We start from the raw sequence: 16595 nt of genomic DNA, 5'->3' as shown, positions 1-16595 counted from the left end.
TCCCCTGGTGACGCCATAAGGGTATGTTTTACAGGTATAATGGCACATTATCTTATCATCTACGTCATTCCTTAGCATGTATGTGTGCGTGTGTTTGTTCACATTTTTTCTTTGATTTTTTTTTTTTTTTTTTTGGGGGGGGGAAGAAGCATGAATCAAGTATCAGGTAGAAACACAGAGTAACAATTATTTTGAGCTGTATGGATAACTGTTGGCATTGTATTTGAACGATTCTGCTACTGAAAGATATTCCAATACAATAATTTAAAAAAAAAAACTTCATTCCACAAAGCTCTTTGTCTACGATGAATGACGCATTAAATGCTGAATTTGATGGTATCTGTCTTTCAGTTAGTCTATCTCAACCACAATCTGCCCTGCATGTTTTCTCCCGACCATGAAATATCATATGCAACATTTTTCACTTGCACAAAAAAAAAAGACAGGAAAATACATCAAAAGCTTTACTGAGAAATATAACAGTTATGAAAAGTATTGTTGCAAACCTTCTCAATTCCTGCCACGATGGCCAAATTTCCAGCTCCCCTGACAATCCCCTGAGGCTGCGAGTCAAGTTTGCATGATGTATCACTGTGTGAGAGGTGAGAAAAAGACCAGAGAAGCTATCCAGCTTTAAATGTGTGATGTTGGTGGAATGCAAGATGAAATTCAGTCAAGGTCAAATCAATCCTTGACCAATAAGCCAGTTCGGGGTTCCAGTTCGAGCATGAGCAGAAAAAGGTCATTTGTACCGAGAGACAGGTTGGTTATTAATTTCACTGAGATAGGCATCCTTTAATGCTATGATTATTCATGGATCCCTATAAATGGTGCCTGCCAGTACATCCACCTGACAGCAAGCCTGGTATTTGGCAATGTTAACAGAAAAAGTTTTGTCAATGTAGTCAAAACAGCACAATTAAATAGATGCTTCCCAAAGTGTTGATTGACGAACCATTCTGGGCACTTCATCTACACAGGTTCATTCTTTGTTAGAATATGAGTTCCATAAATTGCTATGTTGGGCAAGCTGCTGCATTATGTTACTTTGAATTATTAAGTGAAGTACCTGACCAATTGAGAAAAATGAAAGGTCATTTGTACCCATGTGCACACGAGCTATCTCCGAACTGGCTTATACAGGCATCACACAGGGACATAACAATTATAAGGACATATGTCTGGTACAAGAATCTCTCAGAAAGGAGCATTCTTCTACATTACCAAAATCCCTTCCAAAAAGAAAGCAAAAAACAAAACAAAAAAGAAAGTAAAAAACCAAAAAACAACAAGAGAAAGCAAAGCAACCCCCCCCCCACAAACACACGCACACACAACATATGTAATATCCACATATTGCAATATCCCAAGCCTGGGCCCCGTTTTATCAGAAGATAAAATCGATTTTAAATTTCCTTTTCTACCACACATACTGCCATAGACTTACAGTTGAAATCAACTATATAATCAATTTTAACTCCTCATAAAACAGGACCCTGGTCATGCTGCTTGTGTAAAGATATGAAGCCTTTCAGCAAGGACAATCTACAAGACTTGTTTATCCAAAACACTCAATAAAGTTGAGTACACAGTACTCTCCGCATAATCAGGTGGGCTCGGGCAGAGCGTTTCTTACCCGATTTAGCGGAGTACCCGATTAACAGAAGCACACGTCTCATTCACATTTGACACACACAATGTGTATGTACATGCATTGTACACTGCACCAAACACCTACACTGTATGCTTGACACGCATGCTTGCATGGCACATTATACGTACCTTACACTTGCTCAGTCACAGGCAATAATTTACACTCTTTTTTTTATGGACAAATGTCTTCAGAAAACTTTGTATTATTGTAGTTTGACAATAGACTCCGCGCTAACAGTTTGACTATAGACTCCGCGCTAACATGCATGCGTTTTTCCGAAACAAACATGTCTCTTTGTGAATGAAGAAAGTAATCAGTTGTCTCACGATGTTCAAACGTTGAGAGGTTGCGGCGTTTCGACTGCTAAAAGCTAGTCTTCGTCAGGCAATGAACATAGACTTTGCTGCGTGCGGTTTATATAGCCGCGAAGGGGGCCTGGGGCGGCCAGGCGCGCGCTATTGTCCGGCTCTACCGAGGCATGAGCTGGACTGCCATTGGCCGGTGCAGCTGGCCTGCTATTGGTCGAGGTGCTCCCGCCGCGGGAGCCACGTTGTGGTTGCCCGCTGTCAATGGCCAATCATCGGACGCGGTGCTGCTATTGTTCCCTGCCGTGGCGGGGGGCGTGCTGTCTCGAACCGGTTCAAACCGGTTGGTCGAGTGGCGTCGAATGGCCGATAACCATTAGTCAGGGATGTCAATACCGCTATCCCTGTTGATGTTGTTCGGGTGTAGACGGATGTGGATAGCTTCCTTGACACAGCGCGTGTACCAATGCTTGTCCTGCACAATGCAGCTAACCTTTTCCCAGTTGGGATGGTGCTCGGATGACCATGCATGTTCGGCGACAGCGGAACTCTCCGTGCGTCCAAGTCGAACGTGCTCGCCTACAGGTCTACCAGTCTCGCCAATGTAGACCTTGTCGCAGGTTGAGCATGGAATCTTGTAAACAACTCCATCGCGCCTGTCGGGGAGAACGGGGTCCTTAGGGTGGACCACTTGGTTACGGATGGTATCGGACTTGAAAACAACGCGAATATCATGCTTCTCCAAACGTCGCCAAAGTTTGTGAGCGATGCTGTCCACATGCAGGAGGACCACGGTAGACTTAAATCGGGCAGGTTCCTCGGAAGTTCCTTCGCGGCTATATAAACTGCACGCAGCGAAGTCTATGTTCATCGCCTGACGAAGACTAGCAGTTAGCAGTCGAAACGTTGCAACCTCTCAACGTTTGCACATCGTGAGACAACTGATTACTTTTTTCATTCATTCTTCACCACGATGAACCTCTTCCAATCCATGTCTCTTTATGTGCACTAGTAACGTAGAATCTTGGGTTACTTTTTGAGAAGTGACTTGGGAAAAGCAAAATTATGGAGCTAGTGCATGGCCTGATTTTCGTTACAAACTTCTCGTATTGTGAATGTCGTTGCGGAGCAAGAGAGGAGCGCAAGTGTGTTCAACTCCTGTCTGTCTATGCAATTGTGAGTGCCAGCTACATGTGTGATGTTTGTTTACATGTGGCAAATCGGTACGTGTACATGTGTTTTCATGTTTAATCATTCAATGATCGGTCTTCTTTGCAATTTAAGCAGAGAATGCAATTAGCCATGGAGAATTTGACTTTCATGATTTCTTAAAGTGATATGTCTGCAATAAAATGTGGGTAAAAATTAGATTAGAAGAAAATTATTTACCCATTTATGCAGAGAGGCAACAAGATTATCAGGTAATTATAATGTGTATTGAAAGTGATTTTGACATTACTACCCAATTAAACGGAGTACCCCTTTAAGCGATACCCGATTATGCAAGAGAGTACTGTATTTGCAAGCCTTCAGAAGACACTGTATTAAAGTGAATTGTCTGGCTCAGTTTTCATACACATTCATAAGCACAGTCACACACTCACACCAGGGGCGGATCCAGGAATTCTGTGAAAGGGAGGCGCCTTTGCAAAATAAAGGGGGGGGGGGGCGCACTCACCTCCCCCCCCATTTCTTTTTATTTTTACTTCTTTTGTTTTAACCAAAAATAAAGTAAGGGTACAGAAGATTGAAGGAGTTGGGGAATTTAAATGTAATGGGTTAATTCACGACACTGAAGTGACATGCTTCATGAACAACAAATGATTTAAATGTCAAAGCATTTCTAGACTTTGAAATTGGACGTACGGTTATGAAGCTCTCAAATTTTAACAAAATTTGCACAAATGATCAAATCATCCATGAGCCACATAAACCTCCTCTGCATTCTTTTAAAACTATTGAATGTCTGAGACAGTAGGGTAGTAGGGTGTCAACATGATTCACATATGAAGCAGAAATGCATCCACTATATTGCATTATTCTCCCAGCAGATTTTCAGTACATCTTGATAATGTGAGATTAAAGTTTCACATGATTCGCACGAAACTGAAATGATGATGTTTGATGGTTTGATGGTAACCCCCCCCCCCAAAAAAAAAAAAATAAATAAATAAATAAAGGAAGAAATTTAAAAAAATGAAGTGGTTATTTATACATTCCTTGAACCAAGTTTCATTTGGATAATAAAATTATTTCAGAGAGCAATCATTTGGACATTTAAACAAGCTTCATGATTGAACTTTCTGTGCACTGTTAAGGTACAGTTTTGTCAAAATTTGATCTAATGACGATATTCAGCCATTTGCAAATATATGTTAGATCTATCATAGCATGAACAATTTCATGGCTATGGGCAAATCTACTGGAATAATGCTGGATGAGTGGCTAGCTATCTCTTGAAAAAGTGCACGATGGCACGTTTATGGTGGCTATTGTCAGTGATTGCAATGGTGACTTTATATCAAACATGTGGCCTGTAAATACCAATGCATGGCTCCTGACCAATGAAATCGCAGTTTTCTTGACCCATTCTAATCAAGCAGCTAACACCATACAGTCAAAGGGAGAAAGGAGGGGAAGATGCTACCATACTTACTGGAATGAGCCATCCTCTACAGTGCGGCTCACGTCGTCGATGCCGCATGTGGAGAGCTTCTTCTCGCAGTAAGAGATCTGGGAGAGGAGAGAGGGCTTGTCGCTCCCCTCCACGGCAATCGCTTCACCAGTGTCAATGTCCCACAGATGTGCACGCACGCAGAGGCGTGGTTAAGGGCAAAAAAATTGTCTGTTGACATCTACATATTCACATCCTGCAAGTGCAGTAGCTACAATCAATGTGGTCACAGGAGAAGCAACATACGTTATTATAGGAACATGGGAATGTCTGATATGTGACATCCTGCCTTTAAACACACACACAAACAAATGTGATCCATTCTTACAGTGGCCAAGTGTCTTCCAAAGTACTGCAAAAGTGGATATTTTCGCATAAGTACTTTTTCATGCTCTGCCGAGGAAGATGAATATCGTGTGTTTTTAATTCTGCAGAATCAAGACATTACATAGTGGTATATAAAACAAGCAATTAAATATTTGCGTGATTCTATTTTTGTGTTAATTCCTGATCACACGAAATGTGGGAAAATGTCCACGCTGCAAAAATGTCCACTTTTACAGTAGTGCCTTCCACAGTCAGGCACAAAATTTAGACTGATAATTGATTGCCACCTACAGACTGGAGTAAGGCTACAGTAAACATTACATTCTTAACAGGTTGACTCTCATTTTATGATATCACATCTTTGGTAAGTTTCCATCCAGGACTACCACAAACAAACAAAAAACAAAAAACTAGAAATGTCGCTATGGCGACTGGCATGCCTCCGCCATAATGCATGATTCTCCTAATAGGTCTATAGTACATGTGGACAATGTGTGATTACATTTTCACAAAATTGGCAAAGTATTAAAATGACATATTTGTTACAAATGTGTTGAATGTTCACCTTCCTTGACCTAGGTTTAATTGGATGAATGGGAGAGCATGTATTTGGGGATTTTAGAACTTTTACTTGACTTTGACCTTTTCGTAAGTTTATGCATTGAGTAATTTTCAAGGTATAGAGAAAAAGTGCAATTTTTGTATTGAATAGTATTGTTACCATTTTCATCTGGCCTTTGACCCTAAAATACATATGAGAATCACTGTCAGGCAGAACATGCAAGTTTAAAGATAACTTGAGCCACTTCCGAGATATAGAGGAAGAAGTGAAGTTCAGCACTTTCACTTGATCTTTGACCTTTTGATCTTTGACCTTCTTGGCAAAAAAAAAAATTCCCAGAGAATCTCTATTGGGTTATACATGCATACATCAAGTAAAAAAAAATAATAATCCTGCAGATATTGCATAGATATGAGGGATATAGTACAATTTTCAAGTATTGCCCTTGACCTTTGACCCCTGACATTTGATCCCATGAACCCCAAATTCCTCAGATAATCACTACCAGTCAGTACATGCATATATACTATGTTCCATGGAGATACCTTGAACCATTTCCAAGATATGGAAAAAAAGTGAAATTTTAAAATGTTTACTTGACCTTTGACCTTTATGACCCCAAACTTTCCCCAGAGAATCTTAATTAGGTAATACATGTATACACTAAGTTTCAAGAAAATATCTTTAGGCATTGCATAGATATGGGGGAAATAGTGAAATTTTGAGCATTTGACCTTGACCTTTTGACCTTGAGCATGTGCACCCAAAAGTTGATAGGCACAACTTCACCCCCTAATACACATACATGCCAAGTTCCATTACGATACCTCAAAAGGTTTTTTAGTTACGCTGTCCACAAAATTCATTACAGACAGACGGAAGGACGGATGGACGGATGGACGGAAGGACGGACGGACCGACGGACGCTCGGACGGACGGACCGACGGAAGGGCGGACATCTCGAAAACATAATGCCTCCGGCACCACTTCATGGTGGAGGCATAAAACCTACATATAAATGTAGATTGAGTGAAAACAGCAAATTTAGTAGAACGCATCAGTGAACGTTTGAGGAATATCAGACAATTGATTCAATATTTATCAATTTCTAAAGTTCTGGTGCTGTCATCGCTGTATTTTTATAAGACTAACACAGTTTATGACGCCATGTATGGACAAGAATATAAAGAAACTATGAAGAAAAGTCAACATACTTTGACAATTCTAGCATAATATGAGTTTGTCATACACAGACTACTTACTGTAGACAAGCAGACTAAGTCATACAGTGGCCAGTGTATGCTTCCTCTCCTATTGTGGATAGAGGAAGCAATCCTGGGGGGTGTTTCATAAAGCTGTTCGTAAAGTTACGAGTGACTTACGAGCGACTGGTGATCAGTTCTTGTGCTGAATTATGGAAATTCTGATAAGTATAGCACATCAGAACTGATCACCAGTCGCTCGTAAGTTGTTCGTAACTTTACGAACAGCTTTATGAAACAGGGCCCAGCACACTTGACTTCCTTCTATCACAATGCAGGAGGAATATTACCTTTAACATACATTAGTAACAAGTTGATGGAATGAGAACTTTAGATGAAAAATTTTCTAGAATTCTCCTTATACATATATATATACAGTTAAACTCACCTAAGTCGACATCGCATATGTCGAATAATCGCGCAAGTCGATGATTTTAAAAAGTCCCGATTTTTCCCCATTGACTTACGTGTATTAATTCACTCACAAGTCGAATTTTGTAAGTCGAATACTCGCCTATGTCGATGAAATTCCAAGAACACTTTCACGGAAAAACCATTAAATTCACTGTGCCTAAGTCGAATAAGATGTTATTGTGCAATAAATCACTGTCAAAATCACGAGACGCCAGTTTTTGTTTACATAAGAACTAGCCCGACCAGACAGGTGACAAAAAAATGATCTAAAGTATCAAAATTCAAAGCAATCGCATGCGATTGTTGAACTCTCTTCGTGTTTGGAGGTCTGCTGGTCCAGCCCTGTCGCGCTAGCGCTCTACGTAGGTACAGCGACTCGGCTGTGTAATAGTTGTGCGTACAGCGGCTGGGCTGTGTATAGTCTGTGTATGTTTGCAGTCTGCGCTGTGCAGTGGATGGATGAAGCTGCTGAGTTTTCAAAGCGGAAAGAAGGGGGAAAGTTACGGGCACGGGTAAATCAGAATTACACCTCTACACGCATTTCAAGCCACGGTATGGTAAACTGGAATCAATCACTGCTCAAATATCGTTCATATTCACTTCCCCAAGGTTTAACAAGGGTGTAAAGTAATCGGACCCGTGCCAATACTAATGCACTGTCCATGCAAAGTTAGCCGCGGCCCTGCCGGGCGACCCGTGCTGCGGCACACCACCTCTCCAGCTCTCGGCTCCAGAGTAGACAACATACATGTACATTTATACATAATGTACGTGTGGTGTAACTGTTGTTAAGTCGATTTTTTTTCGACTTACGCACAAGTCGAAAATCGCCTAAGTCGATGTGTTTTGCTCAGTCCCGAGAAGATCGACTTATGCGAGTTTAACTGTATATATATATATATATATATATACATTGCAATGTATATATATTCATATCGTTGTCCATACACAACATCAAGAACTTGAGTTTTCCTATTCCACTGATGATGGCACCAAAATGTTACAAATTCAAAACTGATGTGTTCTAGTATTGCTGTTTTAACTCAAGTAAAGTTCGCGACTACAGAATTTGCAACATGTTAGATTTCTAATAATATTTGGCATCATCGTAAAGGGCATTTTATTTCTTTCTAAAATATGGTATCTTATATATATGAATCTAAATTAGATAAGAATGGAAAAATCTAGGTTTAAAACAAGCTTTTTTTACATCACCAACACATTCTTATACTGAGGGTCTGCACTGACATCCTCACATTAAAATCATCATAATCATTACGTACTGACTTTTTTGGTACAGATAAGATACGTCAATTTTACAGGTTTTTTTTTTTTTTTGAGATGTGAGCGTTTAATAAGTCTTCAAATTGCAACAGCCAATCATTTCATTTGAATGCAGTGACCGCACCTTATTACAATATTATTTCTCCTTGAATATTCATCTACTTTTCATATTATGCATATTCTTCGTACAATACACTAGAACAACAAGCTGCCACATGCATGTGAAATTGGGAAAGGATATTCGTGATGCCATCGTAACTTCCAGCGTAGACCTTGCTCTTGTCCTCGGTGGCTGCTATAGACTTCACTGCCTTTTGGTGACCCTGAGTTACATGTGGGAAATAAATCAGATAGTAAAACATTCTTGTTTTAAATCTGCACAGAAAATGTTACCATCTGAACACAAAACTTCTACAAATGATGTGCAGTTTAATGTCTCCAGGTTAGCATGCCTGTACAGTGACGGGGAGATCTTTAACGGGCTGTTACTTGAATATGAGCCCATTCTGAAGCAAATAATTTTCACACAACAATAGATATATAATGTACTCTTAAATGAATCCCACAAGGATTGGAACAATCATCTCCAGCATTCCCACTGATCAGTTACTAGCCATCCCCTTTAAAATGATAGGTTTGTTACAAATGTGTTGAATGTTCACTGTCCTTGAACTATGTTTACTTCATTGGATGAATGGCTATGTATAATTGTCCAAGGGTGTAGGTATTTGGGGTTTGAGGATTTTACTTGATTTTTCACCCTTTTATAAGTTTTTTTTCTAATTTTTTTTATAAGTAATTTTCTGGGTATGGAGAAAAAGTGTAATTTCAGTATTGAATAGAAAAATTTTAGCACTTAAAACCTGGCCTTTGAACCTTTATCTTTGACCTTATGACCCTAAAATTCTTAATGGAATGTCAGGTTACACATGCATCATGCATAAATACAAGTTTCATGATGACACCTTTTGTCACTTTTGAGATATGGAGAAAGAAGTGAAATTTAGCACTTTTACTTGACCTTTGACCTTTTAACCTTAGACCTTTTGGCAAGAAATTTCCAAGAGAATCTCTATTGGGTAATACATGCATACACTAAGTTTCAAGAAAAATTTTGCAGGCATTGCATAGATATGAGGGAAAAAGTGAAATTTTGAGGAGTTGGCCTCGACCTTTGACCCCCTGACCTTTGACCATGACCCTTAAATTAGTATTACATCAGTACTACATGTAAGTTCCATGAACATTCGTGGAGAAAAAAGTGAAATTTTAACATTTTCACTTGACCTTGACCTCACGACCCAAAAGCTCTGGAGAATCTTTATTTGGTAGTATATATGTATACACTATCAAAGTTTCAACAGCAACTCTCACATCAAAGAGGAATCAACAAAAAAAGCAGGAAGAGCAAAAAATGAAGAAGACAAATCTCAGATAGGACACTATCTACATATTCAAATCAATAACCGAGGGGAAAAACAAGCATGTCTAGCAATCAGGAGATCATTGTTCAAGTCAAACCCAAGAAATGTATGCCCATGATTTCTATAATCACTACTTCCAATACTCTGAATACCAGTCTTTAGTTATGTTGCTGAAGGGCAATTCGTCAACCAGTTGCAACAGAAACAACTCAACATAAGAATCATTGATTTGAACGAGCATACCTTGATGATCCTGATGGGTTTGGAGGGATTGTCAGGATCCAGGTAGCTGATATTGCCATTGAGGGACAGCGTAAGGAGATACTTGTTCTGCCACAAGCAGGCAACTTGTTGGTCGTTAATCTTATCATCGCCCATCTTAAAGGTCCTAATCACAGGAGACAAAACACAGTGGAAGCGAGATCTAGGATGCATTTTAATTAAAGGACAAGTCCTTTTTCATATTCATGTGGATTGAGTGCTGATGCAGCAATATTTGTAGAACACATCAGCGAAAGTTTGGGGAAAAGCGGACATTCCGTTCAAAAGTAATGAATTTTTCAAGTATCTGCACAGTCATTGCTGGATAAGATGACTACAGTGTATGGTGTCACATGCGTAGAATGATAGAACGTAAATATAAAGAGAATTTCACAAAATTCAACTTTTTGAAAAAGGTATACATTTCCTCAACATGTCACTGATGTATGTTAATGGTAATATTATTTCCCTTGCCTTCTGACAGAGGGAAGTCAAGTGTCCTGTTATTATGCGAGAAAAGCGAAAATACGTCGGAATTTTCTTTATATCATTGCAACATGTGACATCACAAGCTGTAGTAGTCTTCTCATTCAGCAGTGACTGCGCAGAAACTTTAAAAATTCATAACTTTTGAACGGATAGTCCAATTTTCTCAAACTCTCACTGATGTGTTATTGCTGCATCCACTCAACCTACATCTCGATGAAGGTGGACTTGTCCTTTAAGGTGCACTAGGTATGACAAGTGCTGCACTGCTATCATCAATAATTCCAGTCAGTTGCTGCATCTTTGTTGTTGTTTCACGCACCTCAGAGAATCATATACATATTTCTATCACTTTCTACTTTCATGTCATTTTTTTCTTTCTTTTCTATTTCCTTTTCATATTTTTTTTTAATACTGGAAATGAAACATGTACAAATGAATTGAAGTATTGAAGCTCACTACAAAAGAGTCGAAAGTTACTGTATGAAACATAAATATAGTGTGTATACTCTTTCTTGTCCGAGTGTGAAATAAAAAAAAAGATTTAGTCATATTGGTTTTCAAACTACTTCATAAACTCATTCCTACCGAGATTTCTGCTAAAATAAGAACAAAATTTTCATGTTACCAACTGGTAAATAATAAATCCTAGGTTTCTTTATTAAAGCCAAACATAGACTGTTTAAGAGAAACAGCACACTGTGTGTAATGTCAAATGTCTATAACAGCTTACAAATCAAGCTCAGATGTGACAGCCAGTTAAATCAATTTTTGTCAAACTTTGATCACATCATCTGCCAAACTCTGCTTTGATAAGGTGATTTCAGATCTGAATAATCACTGATTTTTTGTTTTTCATTAATAAAAATAGTCATTTTTCAGCTTTGTCCATTCACAATTTGACATAAGATAATCTACAATATTGCAAATGAGCACCTACGTTGCTTCTTTTATCATCTTTTTATTCTATCAAGACAACTTGTTGGTTTTTTTTACTTCAGTCAACCTCTAGTGTTGTTATTGTTTTTGTGCCAATATGTTCTTTTTCGTCTTGTGAATGTTATCTTTTGTTCTGTATCATTATATGCTGTAAAATGATATACATACTCACTGAAAAAAAACAACAACCTGAGGCTGACAGTGGGCTTGAAAATAAAAAAGAAGAAATGAATAAAAAAATAAACAAACAAAATGAACTGTCCTGAAAATTTCTATCCCCTTGAGGTCATACAGACTGGTTCAGACAATTAATGTCTCATTTATCAAGATTGTGTTCTTTTATATAATTTATATCATGACTAGAATGTTGAATTCTATTTACATGGACCAGAGGTATGCAAGGTGTGTGTGTGTGGTTTTTTTTAATCAGTGAAATTACACCCCCCCCCCCAAAAAAAAAAAAAAAAAGTTAAAACTAAACAAAAATAAAAAATGAAACATTTCACACCTAAATGAAAAAACAAATCATATAAAACAAGCAGGAAAAAAATACATGAAAGATTAAGAAGATAACAAGCACTGCACTCACGTCACCGCTTGGCCTGTCTCTACGTCCCAAATCTTGACTGTTCTGTCACCAGATGATGTAAGAAGCTGGGTGGAGTCTGGACTCCAAGAAACCTGGGGGAATAAATCATTCTTCCTGTCATTTGTTCCCTTCATCCCTGCCATTCTAAATTCAAAGGAAGAAAGATTGCAGCCTTCTTTAGCCTCATGCCAATAGTCTCAAATCTCACCAAGAATCTGACCAGCTGCATCAACAGAGTGAAAAAAAAATGATAAAGAGGCAAATTTGGCAAGCAGTCTATGCAGATGCTCACTCTTACAAAGAAGAAGGGTGGAAAAGGACACTTTTTTTTCTGAATTTTCTGCCATTCTAGGCACCATTAGTATCGTAGTATGTATTCTTTGTGACCCCAAAACAATACCACATGAATAATCAACCAGTGCATTAATCTTTATGCTAGTAAATTACAATATAAATTCCACCAGTATGTGGCTGGGAGCATTCAAAGACACCAAGTATCCTTCAGGCACCAAGAAAATTTGATATAAAAATCAGTATTAAGAAACAAGACAGTGTATTCACACATATTAGAACAATTTCAACAGCTTTAAAGGGACTGTACAGTTCTGGCTGAGGTGAGGATTTAGCTTTCAATGTTTTGCGAGATATTCAGAAACCTCTCTATGAGATGTCAAAGAGCATGCAATTCTTAGGGGAATAAAAAGTTTATTCGATGAAAATCGGTTTTGAAATGGCTGAGATATCCAAAAACAAGGTGAAACAAAGAGATCCTAATAAAAGGCGTGGCCTGTCGCCTTTTATTATTATCACGTTTTTGGATACCTCAGCCATTTGAAAACCAATTTTTGTCAAATAAATGTTGAATCCTTCTTAAAATTACATGCTTTTTCATATTTCATAAGAGGTTTCTCATTATCTCACTTAGAAATGTTATAAACCTGAATCCTCACCTCAACCAGTACTGTAGGGTCCCTTTAAGAACACAGAAGATAAATATCATCATTAGGAAATGGACGGTATCTTACACAATAAATTCCACCATCATGTGGCTGTGCATCGCCTGCCAGGCCACGTTTGAACTCTCCTGTGGCACCATCATACAGGTAGCACTGTCAAAACAAAATTGCACCAGAAACACAGAAAAGTTACACAAATGAAAACATCACTGGAGTTCCAGTGATAAGTCTGAACATGCAAACTAACTTCGAGCAGTTTTGAACCTCCAGAAGGTAATAGCATCACATTTTTTGTGAAAAAAAAATTGTAAAAAACCCACCCTATATCAACAACATCATGCAAAACAGGTTTTCTATACAATATTCTATTTTCCTGAAAATATCACAAGAACAGCGCATAACAATTATTTCAACTGTCAAACAGCAAACTGGGATATTCATACTGATGAAAACCTGAATATGACATTAAGAACTTGTCACATACACACACATTGACATTTAAAGAATATCCTCTTTTGGGGAGTGGGTCTGTTTTGAAAAGAGCAAAGATCGAAAAAGTAAGATTAATCACTGCAGCATATCTTACCGTTTTATCAGAGCTGGCTGATGCAAACAGGGCACCATTAGTGGAGAAGCGTACACAGTGCACAAATCCAGCGTGGCGCTGCATTCAGAGGAAATGCCAAAATATATCTTAGAAATATAAATTTCATTATAAGACAAATCTCAGCCTGATGATTTCAAAGCTATAAATTCCCCATCGGTCACTTGTACCGAGCCCTGATTTAATAAAAAGTTTTCTGTCCACATTCTTGTGGTCATTTGAGGGTACTGAATGTCTGGATACACGTTTTTCAGATTAAGATTTGATGTGAATGCAACATATGTTAATTACGTTGGGAATGATATGTAATTCAAAATAAGTTTGTGTAGCAATGTTGTTTGAGCTTGAAATACCCCTTTTCCCCCATAATCAATAGACTGAAAAAAAAAAAAAATCACAGCGAGATGGTACCAGGATAAGAGAGATCCGGATAAAGGGGGGCTGGATAAAGGGAGGCCGGATAAAAGAGGTTGGACTGTAATAGCAAAAGCAATGTACAAATAAAAGCAAACAATGGACAAAAATTCATGTCTTTTTCACAGAAAAATGACAGCTGGATTTGCAGGCATATTTTACCTGTACAGTACGGGAATAAAAGTTTGTGTTGTATCTTTTCAAATTGATGCCCACCTCATGTTTGCTGTGGAACTTGAAAGGTGGGCCCTGGTAGAAGTTGACCTTGAAGGCATCAGAACCAACAACAGCCCTGTACGGCCTGCACTGCCTGATATCACAGGATATTGCTGTCTTGGTCAAAGAATCAATGGCTCCTACAGAGGTTCCGGTGTCCACCAAAAATGCTGCACCATATCTGATGGGAAGGATGGTGGCCATGAGCAAACCCTTCACAATTAGTACTTAAAGTGGAAATCCATCCCAAAAATTAGAAAAAAACTAGAAATGTCGCTATGGCGACTGGTATGCCTCCGCCATAATGCATGATTCTCCTAATAGGTCTAAATAGTACATGTGGACAATGTGTGATTACATTTTCACAAAATTGGCAAAATATTAAAATGACAAGTTTGTCACAAATGTGTTGAATGTTCACCTTCCTTGACCTAGGTTTAATTGGATGAATAGGAGAGCATGTACTTGGGATTTACGGACTTTAACTTGACTTTGACCCATTCATACGTTTATAATGCATTGAGTAATTTTCAAGGTATGGAGAAAAAGTGCAATTTCTGTATTGAAGAGTAAATTGTTACCATTTTCATCTGGCCTTTGACCTTAAAATTCATAAGATAATCACTGTCAGGCAGAACATGCATAAATATGTAGTACGTTTTAAGATAACTTGAGCCACTTCCGAGATATGGAGGAAAAACTTATTTCAGCACTTTCACTTCATCTGTGACCTTTTGACCTTTGAGGAAAAAAAAAAAAAAAAACTTTCCAGAGAATCTCTATTAGGTTATACATGCATGCACCTAGTGTAAAAAAAAAAAATTATCCTGCTGGCATTGCATAAACAAGAAGGAAATAATAAAATTTTGAAGTGTTGCCCTTGACCTTTGACCCCTGACCTTCGACCCCATGAACCCTAAATTGTCTAGATAATCACTGCCAGTCAGTACATGTATATATACTATGTTCCATGCAGATACCTTGAACAATTTCCAATGTACAGAGAAAAAAGGTGAAGTTTTAATATTTTTACTTGAATTTAGACCTTTGACCTTTGACCTCATGACCCAAACTTTCACCAGAGAATCTTAATCGGGTATTTAAATACATGTATACACTAAGTTTCAAGAAAATATCTTCAGGCATTGCAAAGATATGATGGAAATAGTGAAATTTTATGTATTTGACCTTGACCTTTGACCTTTTCACCTTAAGCATGTGCACCCAAAAGTTAATAGGCACAACTTCACCCCCTAATACACATACATGCCAAGTTTCATTAGGATACCTCAAAAGGTTTTGATAGTTACCCTGTCCACAAAATTCATTACGGACGGACGGAAGGACGGACGGAAGGACAGACAGACGGACGGACGGAAGGACGGACGGACGGACAACCCGAAAACATAATGCCTCCGGCACCACTTCGTGGCGGAGGGATAAAAAAGACTTCAAAAGAAAGAGAAAAATATTCCCTACAGTACGATATAAAAATGACAAAAATCAGATGACAAATAAGGAAAATATGGCATTCTGAAATTTCAAATGTTTTTAGAAAACATTTCTTGACTAGTCCATATGAATATTCAAATGAGAGAGTTGATGATGCCATAACCTCACAATTTTTCATGTATGTGATATATGAAAATATATATTTTTAGCTAATACAAGTAAAACATGTTCCCTTACAAAGATATATCAGAGTTAATATTTGTTAATTTTTTATTTGGGTGGGCCAGTTTTATATTCATATCGCTGAAATACGAGAAATTGTGAGAGCATGACATTGTTGCCTTGCTTATTTGAATACTGATAAGTACTGGTCAAGAAATGTCGCTCCCAAAAAATTTACATTTTAAAATGTCATATCTTCCTTATTTCTTATCCAATTTTTGTCCTTTTTGTATTGTTCTGCAGGAAATATTTTCTCTTTCTCTAATCTATTTGGTGTGGATTTCCTCTTTAACAGAGTGGGCAATACAGCCAGTAGGTATGTCTGACACACTGATATGATATGTTAGAATGCATAAATGTGGAATAGTTGACAAAATCTATTCAATGAAAAAAAAGGTTGCACATTTTACACAGAGAAGTGGCATGAATAAAATTGGGTAAATATCTTGGTCACTTTATTTTTGGCGAGAGATTGTATGTGCTAAAGGTAGATTTGAATTGCAGCATATTCCGAGGGTGCACACATGCCATTGACATGTGTGCTGCTGCA

General features: G+C 38.1%; 1 protein-coding gene across 1 annotated transcript in view; it reads right to left on the bottom strand.

The window, feature by feature from the left end:
* The window catches only part of LOC139708681 (WD repeat-containing protein 1-like), a 38535-nt gene that overhangs the window by 12829 nt on the left and 9111 nt on the right, over positions 1 to 16595 (bottom strand). Inside the window, exons 5-12 of the mRNA XM_071620614.1 lie at positions 14372 to 14552; positions 13724 to 13801; positions 13207 to 13290; positions 12182 to 12273; positions 10150 to 10294; positions 8724 to 8805; positions 4616 to 4763; positions 507 to 591 (exon numbers count right to left, since the gene is read on the bottom strand). Of these exons, the coding sequence (XP_071476715.1) occupies positions 507 to 591; positions 4616 to 4763; positions 8724 to 8805; positions 10150 to 10294; positions 12182 to 12273; positions 13207 to 13290; positions 13724 to 13801; positions 14372 to 14552 (895 nt within the window). The remainder of the gene's footprint in view (positions 1 to 506; positions 592 to 4615; positions 4764 to 8723; positions 8806 to 10149; positions 10295 to 12181; positions 12274 to 13206; positions 13291 to 13723; positions 13802 to 14371; positions 14553 to 16595) is intronic.

Source organism: Diadema antillarum, unplaced genomic scaffold (assembly GCF_040938485.1).
Source record: "Diadema antillarum isolate AM-2024a unplaced genomic scaffold, OU_Dant_1.0 seq00001366_RagTag, whole genome shotgun sequence".
NCBI classification, from domain to species: domain Eukaryota; kingdom Metazoa; phylum Echinodermata; class Echinoidea; order Diadematoida; family Diadematidae; genus Diadema; species Diadema antillarum.
The sequence above is the reverse complement of the archived record's forward strand: the minus strand, read 5'-3'. Positions and strand labels throughout refer to the sequence as shown.